At 34.5% G+C, this 18,523-nt stretch overlaps 1 protein-coding gene across 2 annotated transcripts in view; it reads left to right on the top strand.

Moving 5' to 3' along the window:
* LOC143233685 (sarcoplasmic calcium-binding protein 1-like) overlaps window positions 1-18,523 on the top strand; it is a 99,256-nt gene that overhangs the window by 55,507 nt on the left and 25,226 nt on the right. For both annotated transcript variants that reach the window (XM_076470183.1, XM_076470184.1), the window contains one exon: window positions 13,354-13,419. In XM_076470183.1, coding sequence (XP_076326298.1) covers window positions 13,365-13,419 — 55 coding nt within the window. In that variant the 5' untranslated portion in view covers window positions 13,354-13,364. The remainder of the gene's footprint in view (window positions 1-13,353; window positions 13,420-18,523) is intronic.

Raw genomic sequence — 18,523 nt, 5'->3', positions numbered from 1 at the left:
AAGAACTCTTTGGAGTAAATAGCTTTTCATTTGAATGACACACTTCCCTAGAATGTAGGGTGTTGTTCTTATAGTAAGCCACATCGGTCTATCTGCTGAGCCCACCGAGGGGAATTGAACCCCTGATTTTAGCGTTCTAACTCCGTAGACTTACCACTGTACTAGCGGAGGGGGCAAACACTTTGAGAGGTTGTCATATCGTTGAACTTATAGCTTTTCTCTGTACTTGATTGGATTAAGTGGGAGAACAAATAAACGCCAAGAGTGTTCTGAAAGTTCATGTAAACAACATTACAATACTGGGTAAACGGTATGCTGATATTCCACACATTGTCAATTGGAATTTACATTTCTCAGATGTTTTATTGAACCAAAGAATTAAAAGATTTTGAGGCAAACAAGTCGTTAAGAACGGCGATTTTAAAGAGGGCTTATAAGTGTTTCGGTAAACATGCAGACATTTGTCAAATAAACCCGTCAAGACAAAGATACTAAAAGGGAGGCTTGTTGCTAAGCAACGGTTTGAAGCATGTTTTTTTAGAGCCACCTACTAAAGAATATGAGATAAAACAAGCACAACCAGAAGATCTAACTTGAAGACAAGAAACATATAAACAACAGTTTTTTAAAGAAGTCACGAAATTCTATTTGCGAAAAAAATTTATATTCCGTTTCTAACTTGATGATTTTAAAACAAACTTATAGTTTTGTTTTTAGTTTATAAGAAAACGGTAACAAAGTTCAAAAAGAAAACTATACATTTTTATTAGTTATTACAAAGTTAAACAGAATAATTTTTTTAATTAATAATTTTATCTTTATTTACATGACATATGCACAGTGAAGAATTATTGCAACTTATAGACATCTGTTACGTAAATATGTACACGTATAAGAATTGAAAAAAATATAACGAAACGTTGATAAACTAATGAATATTTTACTACTAGTGAAGAAGGTTTTATACGATGAAAATGCGAAAACCAACAATTCTAACCCTCGGTTAAGAAGATAAATAAATATGTGGTCAACATGGGCTCATTTCAGTATCCAACTTTTACTGTAGATAAGTGAAACAGCTTTAAACGTGGGTTCATAAAATACTCAATTTTGCAATAAATGGATTAAACACAACCTATTTTTCCTGTCGGCTCTAAGTTCCAGCATTCAAATTTTCAGTAAACGTCTAACATGGTACTTTATCTCTCCTTTCTACTGCAGCATGCCAAGAATGCTCCATAAAAAGTAAAATGGGAAAGACAAGAATTTTGACTCATCCATACCAATGCATTTGTGAGCGATTTTATTTTCGCCCGAAGACGATGTTTGGAAGTTGCGAACGCGTGTCTCAACCTTTTTTGTCTTTCCACCTGCTAAAGAGAAAAAAAACACTTTACGAACTAATTCCACTCGTTTTTTGAACGCTTAACGACGTAAAAAAAATGCTCTAACTAAGCACCGAGTAGAAGTAGCTCCTTAATGAAATCGCGTTTCTAAAGTTATTTTTAATATCCGGGAAAACTTACTTTAAGGAGATTACATCATCATTTGGAAAATTCTATTATTATATTATCATTTGGAAAATTCTATTATTATATCATGATTTGGATAATTCTATTATTATATCATCATTTTGAAAATTCTATTATTATATCATCATTTGGAAAATTCTATTATTATATCATCATTTGGAAAATTCTATTATTATATCATCATTTGAATAATTCTATTATTATATCATCATTTGGAAAATTCTATTATTATATCATCATTTGGAAAATTCTATTATTATATCATCATTTGGATAATTCTATTATTATATCATCATTTGAATAATTCTATAATTATATCATCATTTGGATAATTCTATAATTATATCATCATTTGGATAACTCTATTATTATATCATCATTTGGATAATTGTATTATTATATCATCATTTGGAAAATTCTTTTATTATATCATCATTTGGATAATTGTATTATTAATCATCATTTGGAAAATTCTTTTATTATATCATCATTTGGATAAATCTGTTTCTACGAACGCGTTTAAAAGTTTTTTTCCTAAGTGAATTTCTTATTTTGATGGGTCAGGAGGTTAAGACGCATCTCGGTGGGTGGTGATGACTAGTTGCCTTCTCTCCAGCTTTACACTGCAAAATTAGGACGGCTAGTGCAGGTATCCTCGTGTAGCTTTGCGCGAAATTTAAAACAAACCAGTTTGTTTTGACAAAAAGATCTGCCACAACAAAAAACTAGAAAAACTAAGATGCAAACAACAGAAAAGACACCAAAACGACAAACCGTTGACTAACCTCATAATTAACAGATCCGACCGTCAATTAAACACAGACGAGAAACATCTACTTAACAAAGGACTCAACTTTGCAATCGCACCTAGGTACATTCCAACCATAGAAATCAAAACATGTTTAGAAGACCTAGCCAGGAGACTTGTGATACTTTCTACAGAGAACAAAAACAAGGAAACAATCAAACACAACCAACAAAAAGAAGACAACTAAGATAATTTTATTGACATCCAACAGCCAAACTTCCCAGGTAAAATTACAAATTTATATTTTCCAGAAACACCTAAAAACAACATCTTAAACGATTTTTTCAAAGAATTTTCTCACAAAACCATCAACATAATTTCACAAAACAGAAAACTAAAAAACAACCTTACAAAAAGAGACATTAATTCCATTGAAAACCTAAAACAAGACAAAAACATAAAAATTCTAAAAGCAGATAAAGGTAACGCTATAGTCATAATGAACACGAATGAATACATCCAAAAAATGAATAACATCCTATCAGACACGAACAAATTTAAACCAATACACACAAATCCAACAAAGACACACGAGACGCAACTGAACAAATTACTACTACAAATGAAAAAAGTCAACACAATTTCACAAACACTTTATTTTTACCTACGTAAAACCGACTCACGCACACCGCAAATATACGGCATCCCCAAACTTCATAAACCAGATTGTCCATTACGACCAATAATGTCCACATATGAATCTTTAATTACAATCTTGGTAAATACATAGCATGGGCATTCTCCAAATATGTAACATCAGCCAGCTCATTCATCAAAGACTCTTTTAATTTCAAGTCTAATCTAAATCAACTTAATCATAAAGCCTTAATGGCCAGTTTCGATGTTATATCCCTCTTTACAGAAGTTCCAACGACTGAAGCCTGCAAGATAGCCTTAGAACTCTGTATCCGAGACCCAAACCCAACTATAGAAATTCCCAGTAACTAGTTATCAACCCTCATAGAATTCACCACGATAAAGACAAACTTCGTGTTCAACAACCAAAACTATATACAAACAAATGGCCTAAGCATGGGCAACCCAGTATCACCAGTTCTAGCCAATATTTTTATGACACAAGTTGAAATACAAGCAATTAACATAGCATTACATCCACCACTATACAGGTACAGATATGTAGATGACACGGTTGCGGGATTCAAATCTACAGAACACATACTTAATTTTTTCAATCACATTAACTCTATACATCCCAACATTAACTTCACATGTGAACAGGAAGAAAGCAATCAAATATCATTTCTTAACCTCAAAATTACAAGAACTGACACACAATTCAAAACAAAAATCCACCGAAAAATCACCCATACTGGACTATACATTCCTTGGGACTCAGCACATGAAACAAAACCAAAACTCAACATACTAAGAAACCAAATAAACACAGCCATAAAACTATGCTCACCAGATAAAATTAACGATGAATTAGACAAAATAAAACAATACTTCATCAACATCAATAAGTTTCCTCCACAAACCGTAGAAAACATTATACGCACACACCTACACAGAAAGCAAAATCAACCAACTAAAGTAAATACAGCTCACGAATCAAAAAACCACGAAACCATATACTGCTGTATACCATATATTCCTGACATCAGCAAACAAATAACCAACATTTGGCAAAAATTAGTAACAAAATATGACATTCCAGTTAATACCAAATTTATTCAAACACCAGGCACAAAACTGAGGTCTATACTATGTAAAAACTACACTGACAAACACCACACCAACATTATTTATAAAATACAATGTGATAACTGCCACGACTTCTATATTGGAGAAACAAGTAGAAAAATGGAAACCAGATTCAAAGAACATGAAAAGTCACCTTCACACGTTTTCGAACACTGCAAGTCAAATAAACACAACATAACCATAGAAAACACTCAAATACTAAATAAAGAAACAAACATAAACAAACGCAAAATTAAAGAAGCCTTACTTATACAACAACTTTAACCCAAAATAAACCAATATAAAGGAACGCCTTTATACCTATATTGATATAATAAAATAAATAAAATTATATATTCAAACATCTAATACCGCCCTCTACATTTCGACACACAGTTACACAACCCCTTTCAAACATGTGGTCAGCTTCCGGTCAGTTACCTCTTTCTTTGTGAACCTGACGATGACCGAAGAAGGTCGAAACGTTGTTCGCTCTTCTATGTAAAATATTTTCTCAACCAAAACGAGCCGTTTTTGCACATAAATTGAAAAACTTAATGACGTCAAGAGATGTTTTGAAATATAAATCAAATAATATGATTTACTCATCGGTGCATGGGCGAGAGAAACTTGGTGAAATTCACTGGTATTGAAATGTAAGTTCACGTAGTTTATATTAGATTTAACAATACAGATAAATCTTACATAACAATTCTATATCCTGTACTGTGTAGGAGTACAAATGCATAAAAATATTATTCAGTTTGAATTGTTTGAGAGAAAATGTCTGAGTATTAAAAATACGAAACTTAAGACAATCCTTTAGAAAACTCTAAAAATGTGCCATGGATTGTTGACCGGAATATATTTGTAACACATTATATCTGAGAGCTTACATGCAGAGCTACTTAAGTCAGGCAGTCAGGCAGACAAGTACATGACAGCCTGAAAACATGAAGGACTTATAAAAATTCACCAAAGAAAAGGGGGAAGGGAGAATACAAAAGGGCACAGTGCTCTTTATTTTGGAACAACTAACCAAAGTTTAAATACCAGAAAATAATAGTAATTTTAATGTTGAAAATATAAAGTTTTCGTTGACGAAAGAGAAAAAAAAACATGACAACATAAATGACGTTTATCTGCCTTAAACATCCAGTCTCTGTCAGCTGGTAATGACATTACAATGATATCAAATTACCATTACAATTTGTAACCATGAAGGGGAAATTAGTCGATTTTATGTGTACAAGTACAAATAAATTGAATATTCTACGAGGATTAATGACAGTAAATACGATATTTGGTATTAAATGTGGTAACAGTGTATCAAAAACTACATGCATCAATAGGTATACTTGTTTGTTTTTGAATTTTGCACAAACTACACGAGGGCTATTTGCGCAAGCCGTCCCTAATTTATCTACTCTTTTTACCAACGAATAATGAAGTTGACCGTAACATTACAACGCCCCCACGGCTGAAAGAGGGAGCATGTCTGGGATGAAAGGGATTCGAACCCTCGACTGTCGGATTACGAGTCAAATAGCTTAACCACCTGGCCATGCCGGGTCAATTGTTTGTAGTTGAGGACATAGTTACAGAATATTCTATCAGTGTTCTGCCCGTCATGGGTATCAAAACCCGGTTTCTAATGTTGTAAGTCTGAGGACATGTCACTGTGTCGTATAGCTTTGCGCAAAGCCATTAAAAGTGACACTTTCCACTATATTCCGGAAAGAAAAATATGAAATTTACTTTTATGCGTTTAGAATTTTGTTTTCAAAACTTGCTGCTTTCTCAATTGACATTAAAAATAACCATTTTTTAGAAGTTGGAGTTTTTACATGCAACATTCCAAATATGTTTAGCACCGTACAATATTTAACTTTTCATATATCAGAGTATTGGTTAACGGGCCACAAATAATATACGAATAACACACACCTACACCTGGAGCAAACAAATTAAACAGAAATGCTGTCAATATCGTAATGGATCCCCTAATCACTGCTGTAGTTGTCAATATCGTAATCTATCCTACTAATCACAGCTGTGGTTGTCAGTATTGTAATAAATCCCACTATTCAGTGCTGTAGTTGTCAATATCGTAATGAATCCCACTAATCACTGCTATGGTTGTCAATATCGTTATGAATCCCACTAATCACTGCTGTGGTTGTCAGTGTCGTAATCAATCCCACTAATCACTGCTATGGTTGTCAATATCGTAATGAACCCCACTAGTCACTGCTGTGGTTGTCAATATCGTAATAAACCCCACTAATCACTGCTGTGGTTGTCAATATTGTAATGAACCCCACTAATCACTGCTGTGGTTGTCAATATCGTAATGAATCCCACTAATCACTGCTATGGTTGTCAATATCGTTATGAATCCCACTAATCACTGCTGTGGTTGTCAGTGTCGTAATCAATCCCACTAATCATTGCTATGGTTGTCAATATCGTAATGAACCCCACTAATCACTGCTGTGGTTGTGAATATCGTAATAAACCCCACTAATCACTGCTGTGGTTGTCAATATTGTAATGAACCCCACTAATAACTGCTGTGGTTGTCAATATCGTAATGAATCCCACTAATCACCGCTGTGGTTGTCAATATCGTTATGAATCCCACTAATCACTGCTGTGGTTGTCAGTGTCGTAATTAATCCCACTAATCACTGTTATGGTTGTCAATATCGTAATAAACCCCACTAATCACTGCTTTGGTTGTCAATATCGTAATAAACCCCACTAATCACTGCTGTGGTTGTCAATATCGTAATGAACCCCACTAATAACTGCTGTGGTTGTCAATATCGTTATGAATCCCACTAATCACTGCTGTGGTTGTCAATATCGTAATGGATCCCCTAATCACTGCTGTGGTTGTCAATATCGTAATGAATCCCACTAATCACCGCTGTGGTTGTCAATATCGTAATTAATCCCACTAATCACAGCTGTGGTTGTCAATATCGTAATGAATCCCACAAATCACTGCTTTGGTTGTCAGTATTGTAATGAATCCCACTAATCACTGCTTTGGTTGTTAGTATCGTAATGAATCCCACTAATCAATGCTGTGGTCGTTAGTATCATAATGTATAATGGATGAAACATTATTTTATAAGACCGTATACAGTCAGAGAAGTGATATATTTTCACATTATAAAGATAAACTGTTGTTACATTATTTTCATCCTGGTGTCATTCACGTGTACTGTAACATCCGTTTGAGCTGTGACAAAGTAGAAAATTATTTTTGACATTAGACGCCATAATTAAGAAAGCTAGCTTAATAAAACAATTATCACTGATACCAAAGTTTCTTCTAGTTCTTTTTAACCGAACAGAAGTCTTCAAATATTATTATTGTGGATTTCTTTTTCCATTACAAAAACTATTTTGTGCAAACAATCTTGTATTCACACTAACCATGTTTCTTGGTGAATGTGAAGTTCGATCCTTTTGTTCCAACCTTGACCATTAGTACAAACAAATGACGTTCCTACATACAAGATATACCGATACTGTACATAGTAAAACCATGGCAATGTCTGTGTTCTAGGATACATAGAAGAGCAAAATCTTATTGCAGTGAAACAAATGAATAACTTAGAATATATAATTCAATAAATTGAAATAGGCATTAACACCAATACTGTTCAGTAACAAACAAGTCAATATGTTATATAGATAAAACATGCCAATGTTAATATTGTAAAGTGATATAATTTACCGAGAAAATATACTGGTAAAAACAACCCAGTTTTATAAAACATACCTATATTATGGTCAAATGTGTGTGGTTATTTTTTCGTATAACAAAGCCACATAGGGGTATTGCTAAGTTAACCGAGGAGTGATAGAATCCCTTATTGTAGCGTTGTAAATTCGTAGAATCACCGCTGTACGGTTATGAAGCTAAAAATTCTTTTATCAGTGTAAAATATAATACAAGTACGAATAATATTTATGAATTTTGTACAGTATATTTGTACAAACTATATTCCCACGCCTGTATAATAAAATACGCCACATGTAAATTATTTAATCATAAGAGGTAGTAAACAAAAGTTTCATATATTATTCCAGAATTTTTTTCTTTTTCTTAGACCTGGTATGGCCTAGTTCTTAGCTTGCCCGGAGTGTAAACATGATGTTTTGTGGTTCGTGACTAGTTTACGCGAAAAAGCGATTCGCACTTTGAGGCCGTAGTACACTATAAACGTGGCAACCAAACTCAACGACAAGAGTAGCTCAAGAGTTGGCGGTTGGTGTTGTTAAATAATTACCCTTTTTAGTCTATCCGTTCGAAATTTGGAACGACTAGAGGATACATCCCTCGAATAACATGCACAAAATTCAAGACGCATCTACAAACCATATATATATTGCTCGCCAAATGTTTGTTTTGTTTGTTTATGAATTTTGCGCAAAGCTACTCGAGGGCAATCTGCGCTAGCCGTCCCTAATTTAGCAGTATAAGACTAGAGAGAAGGCAGCTATTGGTCACCACCCACCGCCAACTCTTGAGCTACCCTTTTACCAACGAATAGTGGGATTGATTTTAACTTTATAACGACCCCACGGCTGAAAGAGCGAGCATGTTTGGTGCGACGGGGATGCGAACCCGTGACCCTCAGATTACGAGTCGCATGCCTTAACCCACCTGGCCATGCCGGGCCAACTCGCCAAATGAATGAATAAATAGGTTTGTTTTTGAATTTCGCCCGAAGCTACACGAGGGCTATCTGCGCTAGCCGTCCCTAATTTTGCAGTGTAAGACTAGAAGGAAGGCAACTAGTCATCACCACCCACTGCCAACTCTTGGGCTACTCTTTTACTAACAAATAGTGGGATTAACCGTCGCATTATAACGCCTCCGCGGCTAAAAGGGCGAGCATGTGTGGTGCGAAGGGGATTCGAACACGCAAACCTCAGATTACGAGTAAATCGCCTTAACTTACCTCGCCATGCTGAGCCGAATGAATAAACAAATGAATGAAGTATACCATGTTTCTTTTGAATCATCCATGTTGTTTCTCGTGTCACGTTTGTTATACGTTAAATTATCATGCAAAATTACCTGAACTATAATTCAGGAGTAAGACGCTATTTGTAAACGTTTTAATTCGCATTTTTGAGTGAGTTTCTCAGTTGTGTGAAGTAAACTATTGTTTTCTTAGAAAGACGGGACTCGAACAATATTCTGGATTCATGAGCTGGCAAGTTGTATCCGAATCCGTATGTGACCACAAGATATTTCCTTCAGTTCAAACCTTAGGTAGTTATAAAAGTGATAGTCAATCCCATGATGTGATTGGTGATGTCAGGATGCTGCTCGCTGACTATCTTCCCTGTGGTTCGTAGTTCAAAGTCAGGAATGCTTAAAGATAGTTTCAGTAACTTTTCTATTAATACAAGATTAAACATCATCAAAGAATGGAGCATTAAACAAGCTAAGAAATGACCTCAGGGGTAACTGAAATATATTACGTTGCAAACTGCTCGTTTAATAAATGTTGTATCTTTAAAAAGTGAGAGTAAACTGGTGTCATACTTTGTGTAAGCTTCAATGCAATTTTTTTTTTCCTAATATATAGGCCCAATATGGCCAGGGTTAGAGCGTTTAACTCGTAATTTGAGGGTCGCTGGTTGGAAACCCTGTCACACCAAACATGCTCACCCTTTCAGCCGTGGCGCGTTATAATGTGACGGTCAATCCCATTATTCGTTGGTAAAAAGAGTAGCCCAAGAGGTGACGGTGTGTGGTGATGATTAGCTGCCTTCCCTTTAGTCTTACAATAGGGATGGCTAGCGCAGGTAGCCCTCGTGCAGCTTTGCGTGAAATTCAAAACATACCAAGCCAATATTGTCAACAAACCTTCTGATGAAATGTGTGATAAGTTTTATACAGTCTCTAAGATTTCATCATTAAATGTTTTGTTTTGATAATACTAAGCTCTTTATTCGCTTTAGTCATTGCATTGTTTCTCTCTCTCACTCTCTCAGCAACACATTATATATATATATATATTAGCGAAAATAATTACATTTTGATAAAGTTAAATAAGTAAAACCAAAGAAAGGACTACGTTAATAGATCAAATTCATACCTCTGACTAATTATATTAACTGTCCTTTTAACTGAAAAAGAAATTAAACAAAATTTTGCTTATTTAAATTCATTAAAATGTAATTATTTTCACTAAAATATATGCAATGTATGTGAATGGTCGCTGACTATGTTACACTTTTCATTACATTGCTCAATCTTTATGAAATTAAGTATAGTATCCTTATTGTTTAATTTGTTTTTGTTTCGGCTTGTTTATGAGTTAAAATAACAAATTATATATATATATATATACTGAACTACCCATTAAAAACTTCAAGTGACGAGGTAATGATACAACTCCTAATATACATGTACCTATACTTGAAGATTCGCTAAAATTGTCAAATGCCAGTGTGACTTGCATTATGTTACTTTTAACTGTATAAATATCTAAATATTTATTTTTTAAGAATTTAAATATCTCTTATACATGCTGCTTGGTTAATTAATTAATAACAAAAACATCTTAGCTACCTTTCTTATTTAAGATAAGATATAAACTTAATTAGTTGCTGTAGCACTTACCAGATAACAGGGGATGGTAGGACTAATTCCTGTGCGTGATTCTTACTAGCTTCTCTCTGCGGACTGCTTGAACAAACAAATGGTTGATTTTACGAACGAACGAAGAAATCCAGTACGAAATTATCTTCATCAATTATTTATGGCTTTCACGTTCAGTTTATATTTTACACAGATAAACGTTTTTTGTTTAAAAATAGTTATAAATTTTAAATTACGTAACGATTTAGTTTCAACTACACATGCTCTTTTTCGTCCATATTGCTTTTTGATGGACGTTTCGGTATCAGGTCGGCTTGATTGCATAGAATACAGTCACATTCTTTTCAATATTAGGCAGTTAAAACTTGTTCAAATTATTCATTTGCATTATAAAACACACGATAAACGTACACTAATTAAAGACACAAACTAAGTACGATATATAAGTACTTTGTTTCTTTTTACACATTACTTACTTCACCACACTAGGCCTAGCATGTCTTTTAACACATTACTTACTTCACCACACTAAGCCTGGCATGATCAGGTGGTTAAGGCGCTCGACTCGTAGTCCGATGGCCGCAGGTTTGCATCTCCGTCACACCAAACATACTCGCCCTTTCAGCCTTGGGGGCATTATAATGTAACGATCAATCCATTATTCGTTGGTAAAAGAGTTGCCCAAGAGCTGGTGGTGGTTGGTGATGACTAATTGCCTTCCCTCTAGTCTTACACTGCTAAATTAGGGACATATAGCGCAGATGGCCCTCGTGTAGCTTTGCGCGAAATTCAAAAACAAAACAAACTTCACCACACATATATTTAGAAGAGATCTTGTGCCCTTGATCCTCCTGGGTATTTAAAAATTCAATATACCCAAATACCCACAGAGAAAAAGCGAAGCACATTTATTTATATAAAATGACAGAGTATACATTGATAAGTTCACATTTCAATGTCATAGGTTGTCTATAGTCTTCTGTGATTAACAGACGTACTACTAATTGCATTGGTAAAATTACACCAACTTTGAAAAGCCATTAGATGCAATGACATATATCATAAAATTTAAAATAAAATAAAGCAGTTATTGATAAATTAGCACTTCTGGCAGTTTAAGCAATGTTCATTTATTACTGGTAATTGTCGTGACTGGATTCCATCAATTCATCTTCCTCTACACGCCAAGCTAAGTTTCCAAAAAACAGGTCGTTGGATTAAATTCCTATCTCATAAAAGAATGTTTAATAGTCTGATAAAGTCACATTAAGAGGTGTTTCATAAAGTACAAGACCAACCTCACATGTCGGAAGTTGAAGATTGCGCAGCATCGATTCGCTGTTTGTTAATCTAGGTTTAAAAATAACCAAACACGCATCTTTATCCGTAAGGCAATATCTTTCCCATAAATAAATCATTGTTTCTCAGCAACGATGCAATGTTGTTTACATGCTAATATATAAAAGGTGACACCCCGTAATTCACTTTTTTTGTGCCTGAAGGACATTAGCATGTACAATATATATATATATATACATTACGGTAGAATATTCTGCAAATAAAAGGAAATGGGCTAAATAAAAAGAAAATTCTGATTATATCTAGCTGCTACCTACCACACATAAGTACATAATTTTCATACGCATATATTACCTTCCTGACGACTAGTTGCTGAACGTTTTGAAGCCACTTGAAAGAAAATAAGTTATAACAAGAAACATGGCTTATGATGATAAGGTTCCCTAGAGGCATTGTTAGTGACAATCGTGAGTGTTTTACACTGTATTTAGTCTGTGTGGAGTAAATTCACACATCACGTACCTTAAAATACAGCTTCAAACATTTGTAGGGACTTTAAAGTGAGAGATGATATAATGAAGGCGTCGTGTGAGGTACAATGACTGACTTCGTTTTATTAAATGAGTTAGTGTGAAAAGAAAAATGCATCTTGTTTATTTTGTTTAATTTCGCGAAAAGCTACTCGAGGGCTATTTGCACTGTTTTTACCAGTCATTTTCCAAAATTAATTTCACTGTTTACTAAAGCCTAAATGTGTTACAAAAGAATGAAAGAATATGAAAGATAGTCCTACATGTCCACGTGTTTAGGACGCTCGACTCGTAACCTGAGGGTCGCGGGTTCGAATCCTCGACAAACGAAACACGCTCTCCCTTTCAGACGTGAAGGTGTTATAATGTGTCGGTCAATCCCACTAATATTTGGCAAAAGAGTAGCCCAAGAGTTAGAGGTGGGTAGTGAGGACTAGCTGCCTTCCCTCTAGTCTTACACTGCAAAATTAGGGACGGCTAGCGCAAATAGCCCTCGTGTAGAAACAAAAGCTCATAAAGTCAAATTATATGTATCCATAATCAGTCTTATGATTTTAAAGCCCTATTTTTTGTCATGATTGCCACGCCAAGGTACTCGAGGGTTATCTGTGCTAACCACTCCTACTTTACCAGTGATAGATAAAGGTAGCTAGCCAATACTACCTACCGCCAACTCTTGGGCTACTCTTTTTAACAAAGAATAGTAGGATTGACCGTTACATGATAGCGCCCCCATAACCGAAAGGACGAGCATGTTCGGCGACGGGGGATTGGAACCTGCGTTCCACTAAAGCTTTATTTTACAAATATTTCAAAGTAAAGTTTGTATCTCTTGTGTTACAGGATCAACCGTCATGGAGCCTTTTGAATGGAGTAATCGCGTGCACTTCATCGTCACCTATATGTACGGTAAGTCTTCCCTCCAAATCTTAAATTGCCTTATTTCGCTAAACACTCAAGCACGAGATATTAATTTCTCGTGATCGAAAACGAACTCCAAACCGGATAACTACCAACCTTTACGTGGTGTTAAATTACTAATGTAGACAAGAAAAAAATACGCTACTAATTCATGAACCGTTTTTATTATTTTTATTTGTTCCTGGTTCCTCTCTACCATCGCTCACCTTAAGTGCCCATTTGTATTACATTAAGAATAGAAATTAAAAAATAAAAGCTTGTAGTGAAAACTATAATGTTTCTTAAATGGAACATGTGGATATAATTTTAATGTTTCATCTCTCAGGACATTGAGTGACTCATATTAAAAGTTTTTATTTCAGTGAATGAACATTGAAGTTGTGTTTCTTCCATACGTTATGTTTAACTAATGTCTCTATTTTGTTAGTAAACAGTTCTGTTAAGCAACCTCTGTTGTTGAATGTTAAGTCTGATAAACGTCTGTGACAGAAGAGACCTCTTGTCAAGAAAAATCAGAAACAAAATTTTCATCAGCTGTTGTTTCTAAAGTGTTTATACAAGATGAAATATGTTACGTTTAGGAATTGTACAACGTGACTATTGATAATAACTGGATTTCTTCAAGGATTTTCTCATCCTTCCCAGAAAATAATGTGTTTTATTGCAGTCTGTATTAGAAGGCAACCTCAGGGAGAGTCAGAGAAACAAATAGCTAGAGATATAAACATATATTTTCACAGGCAGACGACCGAATAAGTTCATCTGAAATGACGAACAGACACGTAAACGGACAGAGATGTACCTAAACAATAGATGACTGAAAAATTGAATATATAAAGAAATAGATAACCGAATGAGGTGACATATCTTTACAGGTGGAGAACGTAAGGCGGGCACAAAACAAATATTTGTTACCGAACGTACACGTGACGTGCTGAATCCTTTAACACATTCAAGTAACGTGATGTGCCCACTTAAAATACGAGAATTGATGACTTTGGACCAAAGGCCACTTTACCAATGAGACAAGCCTAATTTATCTTCTTTAAAGATATATGAAAAAAGTAAGCATTATCCGCGAATTCTGAAAATGTGTATCCAAACTGCTACGTCTAATGCACGTGTTAGAACAATATCTCAGACAGATTTACTTGGATTTAATATCTAGTTATTAAATAATGCCTACGTTCTGGTAGCTAATGAGGCTACCTGGCTGAGATAGTTAGAAAATAAAGTTCTTCCACAAAGGGATTAGACAGTGTTCGTACATTATGTGAGGAAAAGCTACATCCAGCCAACACCATCACGTACAACATAATCAATAATGTATATTTGCTTTCACGTCTTCTTGAAATATTAAGAGTTGTAAAAGGAAACTGGCTTAAGTGTGCGTTAAATAATTTCGTTTCTCGTGAAATTCCAAAAAATTGTGACGTTCTTAAATAAAATGATTGGTTTACGTACTTTTGTTCTACTATCAGCTATCTTCTCACCTGATTTTAAAATCTTAAGATTACCTGTGCACAAATTTATGTGTCACTTGGCTTACAAAGTTGGCTATCACAAAATCCGGTATATTCCCTTTTTCATTTGTATGTTAACGACACACATTTTAAATATTTCTATTATAAAATGACGGAAACTATATAGTAATTTCAGAAACTGTTCGTAGAAGGTATCAAGTTCAAATACTAGTGAATATTCAAATTATTCGAATATATGGATGTGGTATGTGTAATTATATTGAATAAACGGTTATTATTCCTCAAAATGAGATATTAAAATGTTATTTAATGACTCATATGGTCCAGAGTCATTGTTATTTGGAACAAAATGCCAAAAAGCATGAGCAATTTTCTGTGTAATAGCTCACATGGTTCACCATTACTGTTCATCGAAAAGAAAATAATAATCTACTATTCTTCAACCTATGTGAGTTAGAAGGACCTTGTTCAGAAATTAGTTTCTTATTTTACTTTTGATTATTTAGAAAGATAAAAGTTAAAATAATCACTTCTTAATCCGTGTTAACAATAACAAAAAATACAGTAAACGTAAAAATAATCAGTTGTTAATTCTTTTTAACAATAAAAAATACAGTTAAAATTTTAATAATCATTTGTTAATTCTTGTTAGCAATAACAAAAAGTAAAGTAAATGTTAAAATAATCAGTTGTTAATTATTTTTAACAATAACAAAAAATACAGTGAAGGTTAAAATAATCAACTGTTAATTTGTGTTAGTAATTATAAAAAAGTTGCATATAATATGAACATTGTCTAAATTCCCGTCTTTGTAAGTTTGAAACTCACGTGAGACATAAAATTATGTATTTTACAAAGTGTATCCGAGACTATTTTCAAAAGAAATCGAGGCTAGGTTTGTTAATTTTCGAAAATAAATTATTATATTAAAAAAATCATTAAAATAAAACTGGAATTACTTTCAAAAGAGAACGAAAATGTTCGAGTTAACTTTAATACCTAGGTTAATTTAACAATATTATATTTTCTGATGAGCTGTTTGGTTTTAGTTTCGGTTTGATGTTAGTTTATATTGCTTCTGAGGATGTTACGCCCAGCAAGGGGCATATATGTGAGTCATTAGAGAGATGATTTCGTACAAAACGAAAATAACTTCAACCAGCTAAGTGCGTCATACTTTCGTTCTATGATATTTGCTAATTAAGAAGTGAAGGCAGTTTCGCCACTGTAATTGTTATGAAGCACAGAATTACTTACCTTCTCGTTTCGCTGATAGAATCTGGGTTTGGTCATTTCTCTATATTTACTGAAACCTAAAATAACTCGTTATAAGCTGAAATGTTGCTTTGCATGTACAAGCGCCAGTGAAAACACATACACACAAATATATATACAAATAATTAGTAGGAAAAAGTAATGTTGGATATTATAAGGGTAATAAGTATACATCATTAAAAGTCAGTGTAATTTATCTGTCCAGTTGCTTTTATTTTATTAACTTCTACCCTCTGTACTCTGACCCGGCATGGCAAGGTGGTTAAGGGACTCTCGTCATTAGGGTGTCGCAGGTTCGAATCTCCGTCACACCAAACACGCTCTCCGTGGGTGCATTATAATGTGACGGTCAATCCCACTATTCGTTGGTAAAACGGTAGCCCAAGACTTGGCGGTGGCTGGTGACGACTAGCTGCCTTCCCACTAGTCTTACACTGCACAATTAGGGATGGCTAGCGCAAATATCCCTCGTGTAGTTTTGCGGGAAATTCAAAACAAACCAAACCTATCTCTGTATGTAATATATGTACGCACAAATCTCTGAATCACATCTTTAAATGCGCCTGTTTGTTTTTATCTTTTCATCTATCTAGTTATTTACTCTTTTTATCTGTTTATTTGTTTAATTATAAACTTTTTTGTCTGCTGGTCGAGCAAGCGTCTGTCTGTCAGATTTTTTTCTAAAGGAATATTTGCCTGTATAACCACAGAGCTCCTGACGACGTACTACTTCAATCATATACATAGAGCACTCAAAAAACATTATAATCATCCAGTCGTCACTGCTGAATATTTATAATTAGCCAATCGTCAGTGAGGAATCTCTACAGTCATCTAATCGTCACTACTCAATCCCATCTTGGGCTAAAGCTTGTGCAAGACGTTATCACTCTCTGAAAAAGTTCATTCCCACTTGAATAAACGGAATTGGTCAAAGAAGCTTATGAGAGAGTGAAAATTGGAGAACGACCAGTGTCTCCCTCTTCTGGATATCGCCGTATATATTTACCCCTGGGGAAAGTAGTTTAGTAAGAAACAGGCACGGACAGGTGCTTCCATTTAAAATCGTGTCATGTTACAAGAGAGTTGCTCGTAACTTTCTAAATAAAGCGTTTTCGATCGATCTTTCAAATGACTGGATTCCAGTCACTCACAAACGAGTATACTAGTTTGATAGAATAACCTTGACAAAAATAAGCAAAAGATTGTGGCAATGCCAAGTTAAGTAAAGTGTTAAGAGAAATTACGAGATATTTCACCAAAGTTTTTTTTAACACAAAGTCAACTTTGAAAAAGAAACAAACAAGCTTATCGAACTAATGCTATCGACCAATAATTTCAGAAAATAAAACGTAGAGTTTTTTGTTTTGAATTTCGCGCAAAGCTACACGAGGGCTATCTGCGTTAGCAATCCCTAATTTTGCATTGTAAGACTAGATGGAAGGTAATTAATCATCACCACCCACCGCCAACTCTTGGGCTACTCTTTTCCCAAAGAAGAGTAGGATTGACTATGACATAATAACGACACCATGACTGAAAGAGCAACCATGTTTGGTGCGACGAGAATTCGAACCCGCGACCCTTAGATTGCGAGTCGAGCACCCTAACCATCTGGCCATGCCGGGTCGACAACAAAACGAAAGCAGCTTATCAGCAATGGTGTGACGGGGATTCGAACTCGTGACCTTTAGATTTGGAGTCGAGCATCCTACCCGTCTGGCCATGCTGGATTGATAACGAAAGAATAGCAGCTTATTAGCAATCGGTTCTATAACAGTTAATTTTGTTTTATCTTAAAATATGGAAACATATAATGATAAACCCAAACAAAAAAATTATAAAAGTAACATCAGTCACATATTTTCTAAATATAGATGTCACATCTGTAATTTCAAATGAGGGAAAAATTCAAAACAATGAAAATAAGGATAAATTATACCATTTCTAATGCTCTAAAGGTGTATAATGTGCTCTAAAGGTGTATAATGCTGAAAACTTGGTTTCGATACCCTTGGCGAGACAGCCAATTGTGTAGCTTCGTACAACTCTTACAAGCAAACAAAGACTCAATTCTATATTTTTACTTTTTCTTGTTCCTGGGCAGAAAGTGTTATTTCCCAATTGCTTATGCCTAAAGTAAATGGAAAAGACCTATTTTTCTCTTCAAACTTTGCTTCTGTGACTTGGGAACGTATAACGAAAACATGATGGAAGACGATATTTGGAGGTTGATACGTAAAAGTGATTTACGTTTCAGTCACAAATCTCGAAAAACTACTCACTTCTAAATATTTTTGTTAATTTCTGTATAACTTTAGAATAAATACAT

This window comes from Tachypleus tridentatus, chromosome 12 (assembly GCF_004210375.1).
Source record: "Tachypleus tridentatus isolate NWPU-2018 chromosome 12, ASM421037v1, whole genome shotgun sequence".
NCBI lineage: Eukaryota > Metazoa > Arthropoda > Merostomata > Xiphosura > Limulidae > Tachypleus > Tachypleus tridentatus.
Note: the sequence above shows the minus strand (reverse complement) of the source record. Positions and strands in the feature narration are given on the sequence as shown.